Source organism: Callospermophilus lateralis, chromosome X (assembly GCF_048772815.1).
Source record: "Callospermophilus lateralis isolate mCalLat2 chromosome X, mCalLat2.hap1, whole genome shotgun sequence".
Lineage (NCBI taxonomy): Eukaryota > Metazoa > Chordata > Mammalia > Rodentia > Sciuridae > Callospermophilus > Callospermophilus lateralis.
The window spans coordinates 7,937,533-7,952,731 of record NC_135325.1 but is presented as its reverse complement, the minus strand read 5'-3'; the positions used below and the strand labels follow the sequence as shown (position 1 = coordinate 7,952,731).

The window sequence follows — 15,199 nt, the reverse complement described above, 5'->3', positions numbered from 1 at the left end:
TCAAGGCTCATGCATGCTCTAGCATGTATCAGCCCTTCATTCCTCTCAGGCTGAATAGTATTCCATGGTGTGGATGGACTACATTTGCCAGTTAATGGTCATTTGGGTGGTTTCTACTTTTGACTGTCACAAATAGTGCTGCTATGATCATTCACATGCAAGCTTTTGTGTGAATGTATGTTTTCATCCCTCTTGAGTAGATACCTAGGGACAGAACTCAGAATAGGAACTTTACTCTATGGCTATAAATGTCCTTGGTTCAAGGATGAGCAGGTTCAAGTCCTGGCTCAACCACTTGCTAGCTGGAAGACCTTGGACATGTTACCCACCCTATGTGTACCGTAGGTTTTTCATAAGTAAAATGGAAATGCTCACATTACTTACCTTATAGGGTTTTATTACTTACCTTATAGGGTTTTTAAAGAATTAAATGGGTTAATATTGATAAAGTACTTTGATCGCTTTCTGGCTTACAGCAAGTAAACTTGGAAGTATTTATTAATTTAAAAAGAAATACCTATTTTCATATAGAAATTGCAGGCTATTAGAGCTGGAAGGAGCCTTTGAGAGAATTGAGTTCCTATGTGTATCTAGTGTGTTGAACCTGTGGGACTCAAAGGTTGTCATGATAAAAGCCATTGTATTTTTTTCCCCACTGCCCCATAATATCCTGCCCAGAGCAGTGGGCCTTTCCCATGACTTTTCCAGCCACTCTCAGAAGACAAAGAGTCCAAATGACACTTTAAAGAGCAAACAGGTCGAATTGAGTGATAAAAAGAATGTGGGCTCATATACTCATCAATGGTCTGGTCCTCATTCCCAGGGCCAACTCCTCTCCCCTCACCCTCCCAGCTACAGCAGTAGGCAGTGATCTCTGCTCAGGTGACTCAGTGTTGCTTCTCTTCTGTCACCTCTTTTTTCACTCAATAGCTACAGAAAGGCAAGGAAAGGGGTTTGACATATTGTCACTTAACTAGTACTGCTATAAGCTGAGTTTGTGTGCTATGGACCTGGGTGATGGTTCCTGTTAATTGCTCTTGATGGATCCCCATGAATGTGACCCTCCACATCATGGGCAGGGGCCTGCCTTTGGCTGACTAACCCCTGCCCCTCCCCAACTCTTGCCCCTCACATTCTATCCACCCCTCTTCAACTTTCCATGAAGGAATTCAGGTCTTGGAAGACTGCCTTTAAGCTAGATTCCTCTGGGGGAAACAAGCAAACAAACAAACAAAACCCCTAAACTGGTATTTCTACAACGGGCCTCACTTTTTAATTTAAGAGTTAAGGGTTTCTGCATCTTCAAGCCATTGTTGAGAGGTAATAAAAATATCCCCAGACTTTACAATCCCCTATCTCTGCTGCTATAAGTGACTTTTGCTCCCTTGAGAACCAGTCCTCTGTGCACCTTACCTCTATGGGATGTGCATGTATTGAGCTCTGAGTAGTTTGAAGACCTTGGGTTGGGAAGAAGTGGTCTCCTCCAGGGACCATCCCTTGGGTTGGGCAACTAGGGAAGCCCCCACCACCATGGGAGGCTGCACCTTCTTTAAAGTTTGAAACATCAGGCTCTAACAGTATCTGAAAGACTGTGCTAGTCAGCTCTTTGTTGCTATGACAAAATACCTGAGAACAACTTAAAAGGAGAAAGACTTTATTTTGACTCATGGTTTCAGAGGTCTCAGTCCATGGTCATCTGGCTCCATTATTTCTGGGCCCACTGTTAGGCAGAATGTCATGCCAGAGAGCAAAGATGTTCCCTTTATGGTGTCTGGGAAGTAGAGAGTGGGAGGAAGGTGTTAAGGACAAGATATTGTCCCCAAAGGCACATCCCCAAGGATATACTTCCTCCAATTAGGTCCCACATCCTACAGTTTCCACCAGCTCCTACTCAGCTATGAATCCATTAGTGCATTAATCCATTGATGCATTGATGAAATGAGAGCTCTCTCTCCAAAGAGGCTGCCTTCAACACCCTACCGTTGTATCTCCCCTCTCTAAACACTCTGAACCCCTTGGTCTGGATGGGATGCCTCTGAGCAATGGGCCCAAGACTTGTGTACCCAGAGATCTGAGGTGCCCTTAGAAAATGTGTACCTTGTGGCCCCAATTTCTCCCCTTGTCCTGGTATCTGTATCATGTCTTGATGCCTTTGTCAAATTGGGCTGCAATTGTAGCTCAGTGGTAGAGTACTTGCTTAGCATGTATGAGCCACTGGGTTAGATCCTCAGCACCACATAAAAATAAAAATAAATAAAAGTATAAAAAGTATAAAAAACACAATAACATTTTTTAAAGTATTCTTTATGCCATGTATTTTCCCTGCTGATAATTTGAAAATCCTGTTTGGGCAATTGTCCAGGAGCTACTAACAAATTTTATGTTCCAAGGGGGCTGGGTTAGTGTTTGCGGGTCTTCTGGACACCTTTTTCTGTATTCAGCACCACCACCCTGGTGTAGGTGCTGAGCCAGTGACAGTGAGGTGGGGCACCTGTTGGAGGAAATGGAGTTTAGGGAGAATATGAGGCCCCTATAGATGTAAGGCAGGCCAGTTTCCCAGGATTTGTGCATGATTCAGATGCCCCACAATGCCATCTTTGCTTGGGGGTGCAAATAGGAGGGTAGGATTAGAACTTTGAGGGGCGTGTCACTGGGCTGGAGCAAGTCCCTTGGAAGGGCAAGATGAAGATGGTTCTGGGAGTATAGAGTGACAAGAAGATAGGGACTGGAGTCACCTGAGGGTCCAGAGTAAGCTTCCTCTCAGGAACAAGGAAGAACAAGTCCCCTTTCCATCCTTCTGGGATCTCTTTAGCACTGCCTAATTGCAAAGCCTAACAGGGAACCTCAGGCAAAGCAGAAATGTTTGTTTGGTTTGGTTTGGGTTTTGGGTTTTGGGTTTTGGGTTTTTTTTGTTTTTGTTTTTTTGTTTTTTTTTGTTTTTTTTTTTGAGTTCCAGACCTAGCAGCACAGAGCAGAGCTGGGAGATGATAGCTTAAGAAACAACATAGTGTCAAATCATTTTTTAATTAATGAATTTTGGATTCATTAGAAGGCACATTCCCTGCCAACACCTCTCCCTTTGTTATTCACAGCAGCAACCGCCTGCAGGGGATATTGTAACACCGGAAGTTCCTTTCCTGTGGCTCTGGGGTTTCCTAATAGTGCATCAAGAGTGATGCACCTCCATCTTGCTCAACTCTGCAACTGACTGAACACTTCCCCACCAGTTTATTAGCTCTGGAGACCAAAGCCATCATTTGTGTCGCACTGATGAGTTGTGCTAATACAGTCTAATTTTATATTTAACTTTAGATCAATTGAAATGAAATCAAATCAAGTTAAAACAATTTAAAATTAATTTCTTCTGCCTCCTAGCCACATATCCACAGCCAATATGTGGCTAATGGCTACCATATTGGATGGCATAGAATAGATCATCCCCATTATTAAAGAAAATTATTTTGGTCACAGCTGTTCTAGAGTCTTTAAATTTTTCATGGGAAGGAAAAATGCTGGTAAGATATTGGATCTTTAAGAGAAGGACATAGCAGTAGCTTATTCAAACTTTTTTTAAATTTTTTTATTAGTTGCTCATAATATTACAATGATCTTGACATCATACATTTGATTCAAACTTTTTATTTTTTTTTTTAACTGAAAATGAGCCCTTTTTATTGAGTAAAACTCAGGAAACCTGTTTTGGTTGAATGATCTTGAGACGGGACCTTTCATTTCTCTGACACCAGTGTTCCTATAACACCTTGGCTAAGGTCATCTCTGAATTTGATGTTTTCTTCTAAACCTCTTTGCCAGCCTATAACATCTGCTAATGTCCCAGCCACATTTTCCCTTTCCCAGAGCCCTTGATTGACCTCCCTGCTCCCCATCTTTCTATTCAATAATCCCTTCGTCTTCCTGCTACCATATCCAATCAGTGTCTTCCCTGGGGTAACCTCTGGTAGCTCATGAACCACAGGATGAATTCCAAAGCCAGTCTTTTTTTAATATTTATTTTTTAGTTACAGGTGGACACAATATTTTATTGTTATGTGGTGCTGAGGATCGAACCCAATACCTCATGCATGCTAGGCAAGCACTCTACCTCTGAGCAACAACCCCAGCCCCCAAAGCCAGTCTTCAGAACATACAACTTGCCATTTAGACTATGCTCTTGCTGCTCTCCTTAATCCTTTCTACACCCTGCCCCCAGTGAAATATCACTTGTTGTTCCCTGGACTCTACCCATGTTCTTGCTCAAGTTCTTCCCTATACCTGAACACCCTCCTATCCCTTTGATCACCTCTTCAACCATTGTAGCAGGAACCTACTTCATTGGCAGTGCCAGCTGATGCCCCTTTGGATCACATTCTTGGCAAGGTGACACTTTACCCAGGCTGCTCCTTGACAATGTCTGAACCTGGTTAAGGTTCTAGAACCAATATGAGAGTCTGCCAATGGGCAAGTTCTCCTTGGTGACTTGGCTGAAGCCCGCAATGCTGAGACTCTTCTACCTAACTCTTCCTCCCTCCGTTTCCCCCAGGGCTCAGGCCTGCTTTGTAGTATGGCATTCTCCCTGCCAATCCTCTCCTCCCCTTTATCCTTCATAGACCTTCTCCCCAGTAAATCTCTTATATGTCTAATCTTATTTTGGCATTTGCCTCTCAGAGACCGAAAGAAATTGACACAGTCATAGATTTCCCTGATTCAGACCAGACAGAATCAACCATTTTTTCATCCACATTCGTCCAGCCTTCTGTGTACACCTCTGTTACAGCACTTAGCACATTTTACCACCACCATTATATATGTCTCCTCCCCTGGGAAGCTTTTTGTGATCAGGCTGTTTCTCCCATTCCAGTTTCCCTGTATTTGGCATGTGCTAAAACATGCTAATTGAATTGGGCCCATTTATCCTTTGAGGGACTATGCAATCCTCTCTCAATATGCCTAGTATTGAAAGAAGTCATGTTGCATGTTTCGGGTCAAAAAGTGATGAAGCCATATTATTTATGCATAGAACAAGGCTCCTTCCACTATTAACGAGACAATTAAGCCCCCAGACTTGTTTGAACTAATGGTCCAGTTCATTTATAAGCAATATAGTGCTCTGATTTTTGCATTTATTTTCTATATAGGTACTCTGCAGTATATGGCACCTGAGATTATTGATCAAGGACCTCGTGGGTATGGTGCCCCAGCTGATATCTGGTCCCTGGGCTGCACCATCATTGAGATGGCCACCAGCAAGCCTCCATTCCATGAGCTTGGTGAACCACAGGCAGCAATGTTCAAAGTAAGACACATTTGGTCATTTGGGTGGTTTAGATGTTGGGGAAACAATTTAAAACAAGATCTCTTCTCAATCTTGAAAACTTATACACAAAGGAGAGAAGGAAAATGGTTTTGTTATTTAATAAGTTTTAAATTAGAATGCAAGCACATCACAGATAATCTGCTAAGATTTCAAAGATTGAAGGAAATCTCACCCCTTTTATATTGCTAGGTAGATAAAATTTGTTATAACCACATTCTCAAGATAAATAATTAGTCCTCAAGTGAGAGGACTTGACAGCACATGGCTCCTCTAGAATTCACCTGGTAATTGAGGTGACCTTTTATGTTAGGGAATTGGCTTTTTGCAGAGGAAAGACAGGAGGTAGTTTTGGAGTGAGGCAGCACCAAAGTTGGCCCCCTTCCCTCCTACAGAAACTGGGAGATAGAGGCACTGTCTTCCTCAATGATGTCATTTCAAAGCAATGGCTCTCAAGTCTTGGGAAAGACGTTTCTGGTAAGAGGCTTATCTAGCTGTTAAAAAGATTTACATGCACCAGGTGCAGTGGCACGTGCCTGTAGTCCCAGCAGCTCGGGAGACTGAGGCAGGAGGATCACAAATTCAGAGTCAGCCTCAGCAACTTAACGAAGCTCTGAGCAACTCAGTGAGACCCTGTCTCTAAATAAAATATTAAAAAGGGCTGGGGATGTGGCTCAGTGGTTAAGTGCCCCTGAGTTCAATCCCTAGTAACAATAGCAATAACAACAAAAACATCTCAAGAGAGAAAGAACAAAAAATTCTAAGTTCTCTAAAGTAAATGCTCTAAGAGAAGAATCCTCTTCCTTTATGTTGGAAGGGGATAATTAAGCCTCTTATTTTTCATTTGCATAGGCCATGGTGGGGTATGCGTCTTTGAAGGAATGGATTTTGGAGAGGCAGAACTGTAGGTACAGATAATGTATCCTTTATCATTCTAACAACCTTCTATGGTTAATGGAAGGACACTCCATGTGTGGAGGCTAACATATAGGTGGTGGTTTTACTGCTGGGCAAGTGGGACCTTGAAAGGGGATCTACTTGCTTATGACCCCACAGGAAACTGATGCCAGGACAACCCTATGTGCCCAAGGTCAGGTCTGCAGTTTCTGACTCTTGAGTATCTTTGGAAACATTTAAGGGGCTCCAGCCCTGAGAGTCCATTATCAACAGTAACCTTCCATGGAAGATAGTTTTTTAAATTTTTTTCTAGTTGTGGGTGGACAGAATGTCTTTAATTTGTTTATTTTTAATGGTGCTAGGGATCGAACCCAGTGCCTCACATATGCTAGGTAAGTGCTCTGCCACTGAGCTACAGCCCCAGCCCCTATGGAAGATTTTTATTCATCCCAAAAGGGTAGGGGGGTCTCAAAAAGTCAAATGGCCATTGTTTGTAGATAATGAAGCTATGGTACATTGACATAGCTTCATAGTACATGTCCAGAGACCTTTTAGTAGCTTTTCTGCCACATTTGGCAGCCTCCATCATGGCCTGCATCATTGCCGGACCCTCTGGCTCAGCCTCTTGGGCAGAAAGACCTCAAAAATATGAGTGTGGGATTATGTCCTCTGAGATGAGCACAGCACCTTCAACTGGCTCTGAGCAGCACTCTGTGCTCTGAGTACCTTGGCTGCTCTCCTCAGCCTGACTGGGCCCCAGCAGAAGATTCTCAGAGCTTCCTTCCATTATATCAGCTGCCCAGGTAGCTTCAAGGCCAACACCTCAAGTCCACCAAAGTTTTCTGGTCCCTGCAGTGCTAACAGAACCCTGAACACAAGGACTAGAAGACAGCAGCAACCTTCTTGAGCATATAGTGACCATTCATGGCCCCCAGTGAGGTTAAAGATCTCACCTGCAGCTTCCATCACAGGCCTTAGAATAAATAGCAGCTGGTGCTTGGAAAAACATGGTGCCCACTGGAGAGCCATGTCTGTCTGTTTTCTGTAAAACTCCAGAAACCCAACCGAAGGCTGTGACTTTCTCAATTCATCCACAGGGCATGAACAACTCCCAGGATCTTCTTCCTGCCTCCTGTTTTTGGTTAGCTCATTATCTGTACAAATTCTTTGCAAAAATGTTGATTTGTTTGGGTCACACATGAAGTAACTTTATGTTGCCAACAAAAAAGTTAGTATTGAGCAAATAATGTCCACTGTGTTATTCATTTCTTGGATAGTAGAATCCTTCAACAAAAATTTTAAAAACTTCTGGGCAGTGTCTGAAACAAAGGGAATTATTCTTCCCCCAAGGGGAGTGTTATGGGTTTAATTGTGTCACCCAAAATGATATATGGAAGTCCTTATCCCCAGAAACTCAGAACATGACCTTATTTGGAAGTAGGGTTTTCACAGAAAAAAAATCACATTAAAATGGTATCAGAGTGGACCCCAAAGCAGCAATGACAGGTGTCCTTATTAAAAAGGGATATTTGGACTCCAAGACAGACATGCACAGAGAGAAGACTGTGTGAAAGCAGGGGGTTGGGGTGATGCCTCTTCAGAGGGAGACTGGCCTCAGGGGGAGACCTTGGTCTCAGCCTCCCAGACAATATATTTCTGGTGTTTAAGCCCCCCATTTTGTGATACTTTGTTACAGTAGCCCTGGTGGACCCTTAAGGGAGCTTTTAAGTCACAGCAGAGCACTCTAATAAATGATGTATTTGCAAGGTGGTAGGGTGTGCTGTCCACGAGTAGCAGTGTCCTGGGAATGGGACATGTCCACCTCATCAAGGGCCTTTGGGAGGTGAAGTCAGAAGGCTCTGCAGCACCCAGGTCTTTGCTCCCACATGCCATGCAGGAAAGGAGGCCAAGCCAGCCCTCAGGACTGCTGAGGAGCTGGCCATGAGCTTGGATCAGGAAAACAGAACAGCTTCCTCCACTGGATTGAGTGGGCTTGGAAAAGACACAGGGAAGGCTGTAAACTTTAAGATGACAATGCCTAAGAAAACTAGAGAGCCACTCCTGATGGGAACAATTATGCAAGAAGAGGTTATTCAAGGTTTGTCAGAAACATTTCCATGTCATAGTGAGATGTGACAGCTGAGAACTGACTGGTTTCCCTATGGGTCACAGGAACAGGGAACCTTTGGCAGGATAGCAGTTGACTATCCAAAAGTGGGCCCTGAAACAGCCATTCTAGCAAGAACTATAAAATGAAGGAGCAGTTCACCTCCCTCAACTGCTGTATCCCTAGGGAGGAGGCCCTGGCTTGGCTGTGGATGATTAGACAATTTGTCTGTGAGGTTAGCAGCCTCAAGTTTTGTATGCTTATGGCTTAGAGCTGGAGGATGGGGACGTGGGCTGTGGATGCATAGGGACTTAGAGGTGTGGGGGGTGTCTCTTGGGAACAGATAGCCTGCCCCAGGCTTTGGCCCAGTTCCCTCTCAAGTCTCTTGTGCTATGTAACTAATAACTATGTGACTTGTTATTCCTCACAGTTCTGTGAGTGGACTGTTGGATGGCTCTTCTGCAGGCCTTGCCTGGGCTCACACCTGTGGTTGTATCCAGGTGGCAGCTTGGCTGGGGTAGGATCCTCTGAGAGGTCCTTTTGCACATGACTGAGGGTGTGGCAGTGAGGGTTGGACCCTTCTGTCCACACAGTTGTCCATCCTGGACTCCTTCCCTGTATGGTGGTCTCAGGGCTCCAAGAGGACCAGGGCAGGGACTACAAGACATCTTAAGGCCTAAGCTATGAAACCCTCACATAGAACTTTCACCTCAGTCTCTTGGTGAAAGGAAAGTCACAAAAGGCCAGCTGATTTCTGTTTTTATTTTTTCAGTGCTGGGGATCAAATCCAGGGCCTCACCCATGCTAGGCAAGCGCTCTACCACTAAGCCACATCACAGCCTTCAAAAGGCCAGCTGAGACTCCAGGGATAGGGAAATAGAGACCACCTGTGGATAGGAGGAGCAGGAACATAGCATTGCAAAGGGGCATGGACAGAACTGAGCATCTTTGGAGCATTCCCAGCCCCTCATAGGATGGAGGTCTAGGAGCTTTCTGTTGAAAATTCATTCCCCTGAATCACCTGAGGCTTCACTGACACATTGGTTACCTCTCCCTTAAATGCAGGTGGGAATGTTTAAGATCCACCCTGAGATTCCAGAAGCTCTTTCAACTGAAGCCAGAACCTTCATCTTATTCTGTTTTGAGCCTGACCCTCAAAAACGGGCCACTGCCACTGATCTACTCAGAGAGGGTTTCTTAAGGCAGGTGAACAAGGGCAAGAAGAACCGAATTGCTTTCAAGCCCTCAGGTGAGGCCTACCTGGACAGCTGGGGAGATGCCCTGGGCCTTCTCTGCTGCTTACAAAGAGTGCTAGCTCTCCATAGCATTGAGCTTCCATGTTGTGCCTATTTATGTGAAGAGTGGCAGGGAAGGTGCTGTAGGTTTGAAGGTTGTCAAAGTCCATCTAGCAAACATCCCTCCATCTCCTAACAGGCACAGGGAGCCTGGAGGGTGACCGTGAGGTCCACTCCCCCAACTTCCTTGAAGTCTTTCTTTTGGGAATGTGTGGACGTGGGAGATGAGAGGTACCTGTCTGGGGTTTGTGTCTCCCCTAAGTGTAGAGCCTGATGTTTCATTTTTGGAGCCTGGCCTGCCATCCTGGCCTTGATTAAAGGGTGTGTTAGGGATGCTGCCTGTGGTAGCTTTCCCACAGGCTACCAAAGCCCAGTGACACCTTCTAGAATAGTAGCCTGTAACTAGCAGTGACAAAGAGCAGCCTGTGAAAAGGAAGCCATTTGCCATCTTCCCTCTGGGGTGGATGGAATCAGAAGGCATGGCAGAATAACTCTAAACTTGCTCCACAGAATGTGACCCTAGACCACCTGTTTATGATGAGGCCCATCTCAGACCTACATTTCTCACCATGGTCTCAGGTGACTCTTCACACCACCTAAGTCAGAGCTGTGCAGGCTTAGCAAGCCCCCAGGTGAGCACCTGGGTCTGAGAGGCTGCCAGAAGCTCAACCTCCACCTGGTCCTTCTCTGAGCCTCTCCATTCCCTGTCTGGCTGTCCCCCACAGAAGGAACCCGCATTGTCACCAGTGCCCTGGCCCTGCCATCACCAGGGGAACCTCTGGGCAGTAGCAGCAGCGAGCATGGCTCCATCTCCCCAGACTCTGATGCCCAGCCTGACACATTCTTTGAGAGGACACAGGTGCCCAAGCACCAGCTCAGTCACCTTCTCAGGTACTGCCCGTTTCCCTTGTCCCCCTGTTGTGGTCCTGTGAGGGGTGCTGGTGTTCCTTAGTGATGCAATACTTGCTGGGTCATAACCAGAGGGCTGGGTAGGGCTTTTGCTTTCCTGCAGGGCAGCAGAATGTCTGGGGACAAGCCAGGAGAGCGCTTTGCTTACTCTCCTGCCCTCTCTGTTCCACTGTCTTATTTCCTTCCTCCTCTGCACTTCCTCTCCTGTCTCTTCTTCCCCTCATTTTACCCTGTTTCCCCTTCCCACATACCCCCTTATTCTCTCCCCCTTCCCTCTCTCAACTTGCCTTCCCTTCTACTCCCCCTCTTTCCTCTCCCTTCCTCTTCCTCTGCTCCCCCCCCCCAGCACTCAACCCCACTTCTTTTCCCCCTTCTCCCTGCAAACTTGGCTACTATGGGGGAAGCAAAGGGGAGTGGGGGATATGGCCTCCCTCCTCCTTCAGCCTTGTTCCCTGCAGCTTCCTCTTCTTGAGCCTGGGGACTGCAGTGTATTCCTCTTAGCCCCGCCCCCACAGCATATGATGGTACACTTCCTGGTGACAAACACAGGATTGTCACATGTGTTTTGTCTGCAGCGTTCCAGACGAGAGCTCAGCCTCAGAAGACCGGAACGCACCTTCGTCCCCAGATGACAGGGACCAGGGCCTCTTTCTGCTGCGCAAGGACAGTGAGCGCCGTGCCATCTTGTACAAAATCCTTTGGGAAGAGCAGAACCAGGTGGTTTCTAACTTGCAGGAGTGTGTGACCCAGGTACTGGGAATGGCATCTGCTAATCTAATCCCACCCCACCTGGGTCCAAGTCCCTGGACAGGTTTGAACAGGAACCACTCCTCTCTGTAGCCTGGAACATTTGCATAGTTAGAGTGAGCACCATAAGTATTTTCTAACATCTTTCCCTTCCCCAACAAAACAAAAGAATATACAAAGAAAAAACTCCACTAAAATGTGAATTTGCAGATCACTGCAGTGCTTCTAGGCATTTGCGGGGTGGTGCTACCACCTGGTGGAGAAAGAGCCACATGGCAGCAGAAACACCAGGAAGCTGAAGGGCTTCCAGCCTCTGGCCTCTTATCATCTTGGTTTTGAGGCCTACGGTGGAGTTAACCCCCAGCTGTAGGACATGCTAAAGCTGCCCTCAGAATCTGGGAGAACAGCCACTTCATGGAGAATGATTATGGATGAAAAGAAATATTTGAGTTTTAACTAGGACACAGCAGTAGTATACTGATCCCCCTATCTTTATTTTGGATGGGGAAGGTCCTTTTAGGAAGAGGTCACTCCCACACTGTAAACTAGGCCTTTTGATGAGGGCCCTGATGAGGGCCCAAACAGGAGGTAGAATCATTCAGTGGGACTTAATGGTGAGGATGTGTGCTTGCCAGAAGACCCCCCCAGGAAGGATATAGAGGGAATTCTAAGAACAAAGGCTCCTTCTTCCCCAAGGGATTCCACAATTCTGTTAGCAAATGGGCAGTCTAGTTTCCCACAATACATTTTGAATTTTCTATCCCCCCTCCCTTACTCATTCAATGAAAATGATTCATATGTTTGTGTGTATGTGTGGTCAGAGCTCAGAGGAGTTGCATCTCTCAGTTGGTCATATCAAGCAAATAATCGGGATCTTGAGAGACTTCATCCGCTCCCCAGAGCACAGGGTGATGGCATCCACAATATCAAAGTTGAAGGTAGACCTGGATTTTGACAGCTCATCCATCAATCAGATTCACCTGGTACTGTTTGGATTTCAGGATGCTGTAAGTGTTCCATCTGACCCTGGAGAACATGATAAACACCATCTTCTCCCATAGCCCCCATTTCTTCTCATCTATTTACACCTGAATGCTGAAATTTAGCAGCTCCTCCTAAACATTGAGGATGTAGGTAGGTACAGGAAATGTCACCTGAGTGAGTGGGCTGATTGCTTTTGGCCACAGAGAACATAAGAATAGGATTTAGGAGCATATGGCATCTGGCAGCAAGTAGGTATAGACTTTAAGCTTATGTGTTTGCCCAAACAGATATGAGTTCTTTCAGGCCCGAGACTATCTGGTTCATCTTCGTGTCCCCAGCCCCCAGTGCAATCTGTCATCTCCTAGGTTTTCAATAAATGCTTGTTGAATAAACAATGAAGAGGTCCTGTGATGTCAATCCCATTGCTGTACACATCTTCTAGACTCCAACATGACTTAGGGCAGCCTGGAGGAAGACTGGGTTCAGAAGAAATGTGTTAGACAAAACTCCATGGCAGCATTGCCAATACTCAATCTCAGAGTAAAGGCAAATTAGAATTAGAACTTGACTTTCTTAAAGCACAACAGACTAGAAATCTGGATTTTTGTGATTTTTAGGTAAATAAAATTTTGAGGAACCACTTAATTAGGCCCCACTGGATGTTTGCAATGGATAACATCATCCGCAGAGCAGTGCAAGCTGCGATCACCATTCTCATTCCAGGTAAGTGCCCTCTGAGGTCAAGGTCAGCGTCAGGCTTTAACAAAGACCAGAATTATTCTCTGCATTCAACAATCATTTTTTTCCCCTGTTGGCTTTATACAATCCTGCAGTAAAATGAATGCTGTCATAGATCCCATCAAAGGTGAACAGTCTATGATAAGAACATATGGTACTTACTTATGTGTCCCCTGAGTGTAATGAAAGTGACTACTTACAAATGCATCATGCAAAAAGGCCCGGATCTTCCAGTGCTATGGTACCTATTTCAGTGTGTGTGCTCACAAATGCTTGCTAGATAGTTGAAAAGAAAACGGCTCCATTTCTTTTTCCTCTCTCTGAATTATCTTCTAGTAGCTATAGGAATTTTGGGTGTTTTTTTTCCCCCTGCTGGGGATCAAACCCAAGGCCCCATTCCTATCAAGCATGCCTTCTACCTGAGCTATTTTGAGCTATGCCCCCAGCCCAGTTTTGGGCTGTTGTAGACTTATTTCTGGAAATGTTAGAGCAGCTTCATGGCAAAGTCACTTCCCCTTCTGAGATACTTCTTCCTGTAATGGAAGGCTTTAGAAGGGTTCTATGGACCTGGCCTCTTCCTCTCTTTACTCTGGGACTTTGCTGTTCATCTTCTGTCTGCTCTCCTGAATGCTCTGTAGCCTACGCTCTAAGCAAGTATTTGCCTGGTTGTATCTTTGTAAAGCCTCCTAGACTAACCTCCTTACATCTTTGTATAAACTGGGAGTGATCATTTTTATGGTGCAGGGAACCAAACAGAATTGTCTTCTCTCCTTTTATAAAGCTAGCACACTCCCCTTGAGTAGCCTCATTTGGTGGCACAGGACGTGAGCTAAATGCCATGATAACCATGGTCTATGATTTCACAGAGCTCCGAGCTCACTTTGAGCCTACGTCTGAGACTGAAGGGGTAGATAAGGACACAGATGAAGTGGAAGACGACTATCCCTTAGCAGACCTGCCCGGAAGCGAAGCACATGTGGCATCGGGAGGGAGAAGACCTGGTGCAGCTGTTGCTGAGGAGGCCCAGCCCCACCAGCATCACCTGAGCCTCCAGCTGAGCAAGCTCAGGCAGGAGAGCAACAGGTGATGACCTTCCAGGCCCTCAGTTTGGAGTTGAGTTGTTTGGGGCCTCACGTCTTTACCATCAATGAACTGGGCAAGGTTTTATGTGCAGTTTCAGCTGAGGAACTAGAATGCCTTCCTTTAATATTAGGAATCAGATAAGTATAGGGCCTTGTCACAGGCCACAAGGAACTTTGCCATACTAAAGACAGCAGTACCTTAACTCTTTTCTGTATCTTTACCAAGATGGGACTCCTGGCATGGCACATAGGCTGGCATGCTCAGTAGACATCTGTAGTAGCAGAGTTTGGGGGTGTTTGCACTTCGTTATGGATGATGGACTCAAGGAAGTCTGCCCTCTTGTGTCTTCCTGGTAATTTGTCACGTTCCTCAGGCAGGTATCAATGAACTGCCTTCCCAACCAGGGTACCCTGGCATTATCATAATGTTCCCCCAATGCCCAGGTCTATTTTGTTTACTTCCTGGTATCCAACAGGTGTTTCATAAGCATTTGTTAAATGAACAAAATGATTCCTCTTTATTTTGAAGATTCACATCAATCAAAATCAAAATGCAAAAATCAATGAGCTTTTAAAATAATTAGAATCTACAGCTCTGGCAAACTGTTATTGGGAGAGAAGGTGCTGGATGTATATACTTTGGATGAAAAATTGTGCAAACCCCCAGGATATTTCAGGTTTAATTTGTAGACATTTCTTTAACAGACCTGAAATCTTAAGTAAATAGTAGTGGTGGCAAAATTTTAAGAAGGTGACAAACATGAAATTGGTAGTAAAACAGTGTTCTTCATAACTTTTTTTCCCAATTCAGTTATATGTGGGATCAAAGGTCATTCCTCTCCACTGTCCAGTCATGCCATTATTTTCTATTCTTAGTAGACTTAGGAATTAGTTAAACAGCATTCAGCACATTAATGTGAATGGCTAACTAACGAAGTGGCTCTTGGGCAGCCTGCCCATCCTGTAGCAAATGCCTTGACCATGCAGCAGTTGGGCAGAGCTGTAGCAGGGTGGTCTGTGATGTGACTGGGGATAACTAGTGTGTCCCAATGACAGGCCTGAAAACGCTTTGCACTGAAGGGGCCCAGGCATTGGCTAAAGTTGTCTCCTTCACTCTGGTAGGAAGAAG

The 15,199-nt window shown here is 45.4% G+C and overlaps 1 protein-coding gene across 1 annotated transcript in view; it reads left to right on the top strand.

The window, feature by feature from the left end:
• Window positions 1-15,199, top strand: part of Map3k15 (mitogen-activated protein kinase kinase kinase 15) — a 118,604-nt gene that overhangs the window by 99,794 nt on the left and 3,611 nt on the right. The window contains exons 19-26 of the mRNA XM_077107593.1: window positions 5,136-5,293; window positions 9,381-9,564; window positions 10,336-10,501; window positions 11,095-11,269; window positions 12,088-12,273; window positions 12,868-12,973; window positions 13,855-13,958; window positions 14,010-14,071. Of these exons, the coding sequence (XP_076963708.1) occupies window positions 5,136-5,293; window positions 9,381-9,564; window positions 10,336-10,501; window positions 11,095-11,269; window positions 12,088-12,273; window positions 12,868-12,973; window positions 13,855-13,958; window positions 14,010-14,071 (1,141 nt within the window). The remainder of the gene's footprint in view (window positions 1-5,135; window positions 5,294-9,380; window positions 9,565-10,335; window positions 10,502-11,094; window positions 11,270-12,087; window positions 12,274-12,867; window positions 12,974-13,854; window positions 13,959-14,009; window positions 14,072-15,199) is intronic.